General features: G+C 31.2%; 1 protein-coding gene across 2 annotated transcripts; it reads right to left on the bottom strand.

Annotated features, from left to right (window-relative positions):
• Positions 1 to 351: 351 nt before the first annotated feature.
• On the bottom strand, positions 352 to 3,902 carry LOC103500376 (protein XRI1). 2 transcript variants are annotated; one of them, XM_008463664.3, is made up of 9 exons: positions 3,666 to 3,902; positions 2,936 to 2,991; positions 2,709 to 2,825; positions 2,433 to 2,572; positions 1,727 to 1,799; positions 1,527 to 1,629; positions 1,403 to 1,443; positions 1,226 to 1,309; positions 352 to 1,016 (listed from the first exon to the last, which is right to left on the bottom strand). In XM_008463664.3, exons 1-9 carry the CDS (start codon positions 3,686 to 3,688, stop codon positions 739 to 741), a joined length of 915 nt encoding a protein of 304 aa, XP_008461886.1. In that variant the 5' UTR covers positions 3,689 to 3,902; the 3' UTR covers positions 352 to 738. The 2 variants fall into 2 exon arrangements, with proteins under 2 accessions (XP_008461886.1, XP_008461885.1); XM_008463663.3 differs by having other exon boundaries at positions 2,936 to 2,994; positions 3,666 to 3,901.
• Positions 3,903 to 9,184: the final 5,282 nt, after the last annotated feature.

Here is a 9,184-nt window from a genome sequence, read left to right as displayed (position 1 = left end):
CACCCCTGTAAGAAATGCAGGCCCAATTAGCCACTGCCAAAACAAGTCTACGTAACAAGCAGTAAAACGTTATTTATTATTCCATACTAAAATTTTCAACCAAAACAAAGTTACAGTAAAAAAATAAAGAATCCCTTCAGAGACATGGCAGATCCTGAGATGAAAGTTTCAGTGGAAAGAAAACATTATTCTTTATGAAGCATAAAAAGAAGAGTCCATTGCACAAGGCATCTCAAGCACATCTTTTACCTCCTCTATTCTCTTTAACCAAAGCCTGTGAAAACAAAGATCCCACTTGATTCCCATATTTCCGTGGTCAACCAACCAAAAGCAAAGAGAGAGAGACCGCAATTTTGTAAGCTTTCCAGCAAGTTCCACTAGGTATACACAATGGATTGATTTGGTAATAAACATAATGATAAGTGTTTCCAAGTCTAAAAATGACAATATAAATGTTATCGAACTCAAACTCAAACAACCTACAAGAGTTCACTTGGAAGCATAAACATATTAATGAAGTTATATGATTAGGGATTCCAAGAGCAACTCTAATACTTCTACAACTTTCTCTCTCTCTCTCTCTCTCTATCTATCCCCACCAAAAATGGAAATTAATCACCTTCTGTACTCTACTTACTTAAGATGGCCCCTGACGTTTCACAATCCCTCAAGGATGGAAGAACCAATGGGCCACAAAAAGGAAAGTCTGGATAGCGGGAACCGTTATCCATCGATCGTTTAACCTCTGGTCCTCATGATTGTGATGCTTCCCTTTCCTCCTTCCGTGTGAATCTTGGTTTTACCTACTACGGGCTTTCCAGAGAAAGCTGAAGTTGGGTAAGATTGAGATGGATCTTCAGGTTGATGCTTCAATTTTGATGGTGGAGGTGTACGGATTCGTTGGTTTATGTCCTTCAAGGTCACATCTCCATGGAATCCACAGGGCTTGATAAAGGCAAATGGGTAGGCAACTGAAGAAGCCAATTTAGTGGGAGTTCTAATATATGACTTCCGACCTGCACGTATAGACAAATGGTTTGCAAGAAATTAATTTGGATGGATAAAAGTGAAAGAATTGTCAGTGACACGAGGAAATCAAGCATAGTGCGTCAACACTGTACAGAAATCTTCAAAAGATGTCATCAATTGACATTGATAAAAAACATACAACGGTCTCATATTCTTTGGGAAAAATGAAACACTAAAATGTTGAGCAGAATAGAACCTTTAAAAATTATGTTTGGAGGAGCTCGAGTAGGATGATGATGGACCACATTGGATTTGAACTCAGGTGCACCATCACAAAACTCTACAAAAGTTCGAATAGATTAATGTCATGTGACACTTCAAACGAAAATTTATTTTATGAGTTCAAGTATTCATTTACAATAACCATTTTCACCTGATACATCAATTTGAATGTCCGAAGTCCCAGCAAAGCCCCTGAGTTCCACATGGTAAGGCATTTATATAATTTAAATTAATAATTTCAAACAAAACAATTCGGATGCATGGAAAATACATACAAATCCTCAGGGCTACAATGCATATCAGCATCATTAAGGCATTCAGCAATCCAACCTTCAGGTGAGTGATCCAAATTCTCATGACAAGAAATGAGCACATTATCTAAGACAAATACATAACAATTAGACAAATCCAAGAAGCAAACAAGGACATCAATACATATTTTTTACATTAAAGTAGTGTCTAGTTTGAAACAAACCTGCCAGTCCAGAACACTCAGGAATCCCATATGAAACTTCAGCGAGAGCTGCTAGACTGGAAACATCCTTATTCTGGATATAGAAATACAACAAAAGGACACTTCAAATTTCACCCAAATTCTATAATAGTAATAAATTTGCTCCTATTGACAGGTCTAACATCATATTGGTTTTCATATCTAGGAGGATCTACCACAAGCAAGCATTGAAAAATACCGAAGTTACAGGTGAACAATGAGATTACTAACATAGCTGTAAAGAAAATACAAATGAGAAGCCTGCTTTTGGCCTATAGAAATTTTATATTCGTTGTGAGACTTAAAAAAGAAAATGTATCAATGGAGCTGCTCATTAAAGCATATCTTGTAAACATTAAAAATTGCCAGTAAGCTCCTTGCAAAAAACATAAAGTTCATTTTACTGAAAATATAACAACGAGAAAAGAAAAAGAAGAAAGGAAAACACATTATCAATCGTGATAATCAATAAAGTATAACAAATAATAGGATTGACAAGTTTGACTTAAGTCCATCCGAATTCTTCGGTCACACAACATGATTGCTTAACTTGACTAACAAAAACAAAAACAAACAGGATGTGTATATCACTTGCATGCGATCTTGTAAAGTATGGTCATACAACATGCTTGCTTAATTCGAATATAAAACAAAAAACAATAGAAAACAGGATTTGCATATCACTTACATGTGATTTTAGAAATCTAGAAGACAAATCTTCACGGCAGAGTGAAGTTTCCAAATCTTGAGCAGTAAACTGCAACATCCGCCGTCTCTTTGCTTGTGAATGAGTTTCCCTGGATTCTTCTGATTTCTTGTTCCTATCATCTGAATCCCATTTCTCCACATTAAAAATGACAAAGAACCAAGCACTCTTTACACTAGATACAAGTGATATACATTACAAAAAAAATGGTTTACGTGGAAGGAATTGAGGGGTTAGAGGAAGGTGTAAAGTTCTTACCACTACACGTAACATGATATGCCAAGTCTCCACAAGCTTTAACTGGAGTTGTTTCATCAAACACATACGAAAGATCACCATTTTCCGAGACCCCGTCCCACAGGCATTCTGATATTTCTGCTCATGAGAATGAAAACGAAAGGATGTATCCATAATGAGCAAGTTTAACACTACATAATTAGATGATGCATAACATAACAAACAAAATTAAACCAGGTAACACTCACCTATATCAGTATCCTTCTGAATAGTATACCCATCACCTTCCCAATTCCAAGCATCACTACTAAAATTGCACATAAAAGCAATTAAGAAAATGTACAATTATTCAAATGCAGCACTTATTAAGATAATAGAAATGGAAAATAATCAGTTCAATCTTAACTAAACAAGTCAAACTAAAGAAAGTCTAACACTGAAAAGGAGAAAATTAAACCATGTGTGAGGATTTTCTCAGCAAAATGACAACCATTTATCTCAAAAAGAACCGATTAAACAATTGGGATCCGAAAGAGGACAGAACTGCAAGAACACTACAAACAATATAACAAGTAATTAGCTCTCAATGATATAGTACATTGTTGACAACTCAAGTAGTCAAACACAAACCAAAAAAGCTCAAAAGAAAACAGTAATGCAATGACCCATTGCTTCAATTAGATCCATAAGCATCATCCTCATCCCCACTACAACCCAAATAATCAATTAAAGAGGACGAAAATCAGTGTCGATCAAAAAAACAACTCAATCCCACCACAAAGCTCCCGAAACTCTCCCCTCTAACACCACAGCCATCTAAAAACAAACCCCAAAGAAACTCCCCACAAAATAAGGAATGAACAGGAAGAAATAGAACTTCCTGGAAAGACCCATTACAAGAAATCTTAGAACAAGCACCGAAACAAAAGCAATCAAAGAAAGACACGGATTGAAGAAGAGGGAGATGATTGATTTTACTTGTTTTTGGCGGTATCATCCATGATTGAAAAAGTGAAAGAAAATCGAGGCTGACGAATTGGTGTTGAGTGCGATCGGAAAAGAGGGCTTTGAAGAAGAGAGAAAAAGGTTGGGAGGCTACGGGTGGATGTTTGTGTTGGTGTTTTGGTAGATAATGGGGGATTATGGGCGGAGAAGGAGAAAAAAGTGCCCACTAACCGAGTAACTCGCAAACCAGCCCCTTCGTAGTCCTCTTTTTCTTTTTCTTTTTTCTTTTCGATTTTAATTTTCAATTTTCAATTTTACTGTTCCCTAAGGGACACAAAGAGATATCAAAGAGAAAACACATAGCACGTGACAGTGACAGCACGCTTTTACTCTATGGGATCCACTTTTTTTTAACCACTATATTTTTTCTATTTTTTCTACCATAAAATATCTATCCATGTAACTCAAAATAAATTAAAAATTTTAATTAGTTTATTGTTAACCATATATCTATTCTCGTTAGATTAAATTGATCATATTTTATATATTTTATTAGTATTTAAAAAAAATTATCAAAGATATCTCTGCGTATCTATTAGAAAAATCGTGGTGGCCACGAATAAAACTTGTTATTAAATATAGCAAAATATTCGTATGACTTATAAGTTTTACTATATTTCATAAATAATTTTAATATTTTGTTGTATTTTAAAATGTCTCTACTTAATATTGATATCAAACTCTTTGATTTTATGGATGTATCCATCAATATTTTCATCCTCATTCACAATTATTGAGAAACCATTTTATATTTTAAATTAAAATAAATGGTTAAATAATAAAAAGTATATATATAAGTTTTAGTTTAAAATAGAAAAATTGATAAAATATTTACATCTTCAAAAAAACCAAGTACAATGCATCAATAATTTTTCTATGGAGTGTCAATAGTTTTTTTTTCTATTTTTGAAAAACCTCTTCAAGTAATGAGAAATTGTTATGAATAGATCAATAATAATTTTTAACTAATTTTATAATAAATATTAGGAATTTTTAGAAAATAGAAAATTTGATAAACTATTTAACTTCATTGAACAAAATCACTAAAAGACAATTTATTACACTTAATTTTTCTACAATGTATAAATATTTTATCAAATATTCTATTTTTTACGATTTTACTAAATTTTTATTTTAAACTTTTATTTAATATTAAATAGAAACTACTTAAAATAGAATTACATACATCAACTAAAACAAGACTAAAAAAAATTATTAAAAATAATGTAACCATTAAATGTAGTTAATATTATAAAGGTTAATTTACATATATATACAACAAAACTAAACATATTTATAACCCGTATAACAAAATTAAAAAATTTATGAAGCTCATATAACTTGAGTTAATTTTAAAAAAAAATTCATATTTGTCCTTTCAAAAATTTTTCATCTCCTCTTCCAGAATTTATTCCTTCTTCACCATCTTTCATCTTCAACGTCATCTTTTCATCTATTTCATAAAGAAAACAATCTTTTTTCTTATTCTTTTTTCATTATCAAGTATTGTGTCATTCTTCTTTTTTCTTTTTCTTTTTTCACTACACGATCGTGTACTAGTATCTAAATGATGAGTCATCTATTCCAGATAGACACAGATAGTTGTCTATACGAGATCGTTTAGATTAGCATACAAAATCGTTTAGATTTGGTTATAAGATCGTTTAGATAGAGTACAATATTGTTTAGATTGGGTACACAATCGTTTAGATTTGGTACAAGATCGTTTTTCCGCACGTGTGTGGTTGATTAATCACAGAGTATTTTTGTTATTTTCATGTTGTGAGTTTGTAGGCTTGTGGGCTTGTGGTCTTTTTTTTTTTTCAAAATTGTTCTATACGGTGTAAATATTTTCGTGTTTTGTTCTATTTTTTTTTAAGTAAAATCCCTATTATAAATATGTATATCCATAACCTACATATGTGACCACTTGTTATATAACTTTAATTCAATTCCATATTGTAACATTCATCCTATTGAGTTTCATATTATAACACATACCATGACATGTTCTATAAATAAAGATGTGTGGTGCATTTGTTAGACAAACCATAATTTAGTTCAATTGCTTTCTATATTTTTTCTCTTTTCTACTTCTCTTTCTACTATTGTTTCATGATAGTAAGTTAATTTTAGTTGTATATGTTATACAATTCCAATATTTAATTTCTAAAAAATAATATTTATTAAATTTACCAAATTAGAGCTTTTTCAAACAAATTTAACAATGATCCAATGCATTTGTTAGGTGACATGCAAGCGGGAGTACTATTCTATGCAATGGATGTGTATGAGACTGGACTACGAAATAGTAACAAACTGTTGGCTAGTTAGGTACGGTTTCTATTTAAATAGGATGACCTAGGTAACTTAGTCTTTATTCTCAGTGTATTATGAACGCCTATTCACAAGGGATTATTCTTTGATTTATACAGATGAGAATGGTTAGATTGCTGACTCAATATGTCTACCATTTAAGAGACAAGACCAAGTGTGCTAGGAGCATAGTTACACAACATAGAGACTTCACTCATTTCTAACTTTGGGGTAAGTAAATGAATGTTCCTTTAAATAGTCTTTAGGGCTTGAACAAATAATTTTATCCTCTTTATGACACAAGAGAGTTTTGTGTCAATCGCCTGAACCATAAATAGGTTGTTCATTGGTTAACTACTCATATTTAAGGACTAAGAAGTAACTTAGGGGTAAAACAGTAATTAGACCAACTTGGTGTTACAAACCTTCGTGAAGGACTAAATTTTTGTTATTATACCCACTGACACATAAATATATCTACATTCAGAAGAGTTTAGTTGTGAATCTTTAATGGAGTGTACACAATTGACGAATATTGATTAACGTAGTTAGGGAGTTTAATCAATCAATCTCATATCGTTGTAGTTTCTAATCTATAGGTCCATTAGATCTCTTTCCTAACTTGTCAAGGGTAAAGAAGTTATTATATCTTGAATGATTCAAATTCAAAAAATAATATAGTGTATGATGATATATTATAATATAAAGTTTTGTTTTATGAGTTCAAGTATTCATTTACAATAAATTAGATTCATATTTAAAACTTCAAGTTAAAATTAATGTGTATATGATACACAATAAAACTATAGGTTTTGAGGTAAATATTTATTTGACTATGATTCAAATATGGATTAATTTAAATTTAAGATATTCAATTTAATAATTAATTGATTAAATAATTGAAGAATTAATTAATGGAAAATTTTCATAAATATGACAAACTACTAAAATATTTATGGCCCGTGTAACAGCCCATAAAGTTAGTCATTTTTTAAATATTCCAAGTTTGTCCTTCCGTATTTCTTTTCCTCCTTGCTGCAAGTTTTTTCTATCGTCTTTCTTCCTTTCCTCTTCTTTTTTTTTTTTTTTTCTGTTGCGATTTCTTTCCATCGCCTTTCTTCTTTTCCTCTTCTTTTTTTACGTCGTTTAGATTTGGGTAACCAAATATGATGTCTTTCTATCGTATTTCTTTTTTTTCTTCTTTTTTTCGCTGTGATTTCTTTCCATCGTCTTTCTTCTATTTCTCCTTTTTTTTTACATCGTTTAGATTAGGTAATAAAACCTAAAAGATCGTGTATAAAGAATCTTGAGAAAAAATTACGTCATTTAGATTAGGGTAACCAAATCTAAAAGATCGTGTATAAAGAATATTGAAAAAAAATCGTTTAGATTAAAGTAGCCAAATCTAAACGATTGTGTACCAAAGAATGTTGAAAAAATAAACGATCGTGCAAACAAATCTAAACGACGTGTAGCAAAAGAATCTTGAAAAAATTCGTTTAACCAAATCTAAACGATTGTGTACCAAATTTTGGAAAAAAAAATCGTTTAGATTTGGCTATTGTGTAACCAAATTAAACAATTGAATTGAAAAAATAAATCGTTTAAATTTGGCTATCCAGATCTAAACGACCAAATCTAAACGATCATGTACCAAACAATAGTTAAATCTAAACAATCGTGTACCAAATATATTATGCGCGTTGTTCATAGCGTGGTTGACGGGACAATTTTGGTATTTTCTATTGTGGGCCGGCGGTCTTTTTCCATTTTCTGAATGGTTCTATATCGTGTAAATATTTTGTCACTTTGTTATATTTTTTTAAATAAATTTGAATAAATTTAAATAAATTGTTTAATTTAATTCAATTTAAATAAATTTGAATAAATTTGATTTAAATTAAAGGGGTCTTTTAAAAAATATAACCAAGTGGCAAAATATTTACATTGTATAGAACAATTCTAAAAACGGAAAGAGCCCACAGGCCCGCCATGGAAAATAGAGAAAATGTCCATTCAACAATGCGCGTAATATATTTGGTAACACGCATAATATATTTAGTACACGATCATTTAAATTTGGCTATTGTTTGGTACACGGTCGTTTAGATTTGTTTTTTCAATTCTATCATTTAATTTGATACACGATCGTTTAATTAATTGGGTTACACGATCATTTAGATTTGGCTACACGATCGTTTAGCCAATCTAAACAATCATGTACCCAAATCTAAACGATCGTGTACCAAACAATTTTTTTTACGATCGTTTAGATTTAGGATAGCCAATTTTTTTCCAAAATTTGTTACACAATCGTGTTTTAATTGAATACATTTATTTAATTAAGAGAAACTTTCATAAATATAACAAACTACTAAAATATTTACGACCCATAAAGTTAGCCACTTTTTAAATATTTCAAATTTGTCCTTCCATCTTTCTTCTCCTCCTTGCGAATTTTTTATTGTCTTCTTCTCTTACTCTTCTTTTTGTAGCTGCGATTTATTTACATCTTTCTTTATTTTTCTCTTCTTTTTTTACGACGTTTAGATTTAGGTAACTAAATTTGATTTCTTTCTATCGTCATTCATTGTTTTTTCTTTTTTTTTTCGCTGCATGCATGTCTTTCTTCTTTTTTCTTCTTTTTCATTTTTTTCGTTCGTTGCGTGCATCATTTTTTTTTTTACGTTATTTACATTAGGATAACCAAATCTAAAAGATTGTCTATAAAGAATCTTGAAAAAAAAATAGCTATTTAGATTAGGGTAACCAAATCTAAAAAATGTTCTATAAAGAATCTTAAAAAAAATCGTTTAGCCAAATCTAATTTTATAACAGAGGCAAAAGTCCTTTTTAGGTGATCGTGTCTTACACATCGAAGGAACCTCAAAGCTGATGGCGAGCCAATAAGTCCTTTCAATGAGTGAAAACTCTAAGACACCTATAGGTGTATCTACTATGTCGACTCGTCCTCTTGTGATCAAGGGGTCTCCTTAACGAGTGGAAGGAACGAAGTCTATCGCAATATCTGAGACTTCTCATTTTTGTACAGACAACTAATTTCTGATCTCTGGCAACAGACTACCATAACTTTGTGGGAAAGCCTACGACAGAAGATTATTCGTACCCTTTTTGAGCGAGTAAGTAGCCTTGAACCAGAAATGCCTAAGATCTTT

This window comes from Cucumis melo, chromosome 4, assembly GCF_025177605.1.
Source record: "Cucumis melo cultivar AY chromosome 4, USDA_Cmelo_AY_1.0, whole genome shotgun sequence".
In the NCBI taxonomy this organism is placed as follows: domain Eukaryota; kingdom Viridiplantae; phylum Streptophyta; class Magnoliopsida; order Cucurbitales; family Cucurbitaceae; genus Cucumis; species Cucumis melo.
The sequence above is the reverse complement of the archived record's forward strand: the minus strand, read 5'-3'. Positions and strand labels throughout refer to the sequence as shown.

Bases quoted from the DNA above. Each gene is read 5' to 3' on its own strand.
- LOC103500376 (XM_008463663.3), bottom strand. From the start codon at position 3,688: ATGGATGATACCGCCAAAAACAA. The intron at 2,995-3,665 runs GTAAAATCAATC...GTGCAATTTTAG, and splicing joins GATGATACCGCCAAAAACAA to TAGTGATGCTTGGAATTGGG. The intron at 1,444-1,526 runs GTATGTATTTTC...TGTGGAACTCAG, and splicing joins CATTGTAGCCCTGAGGATTT to GGGCTTTGCTGGGACTTCGG.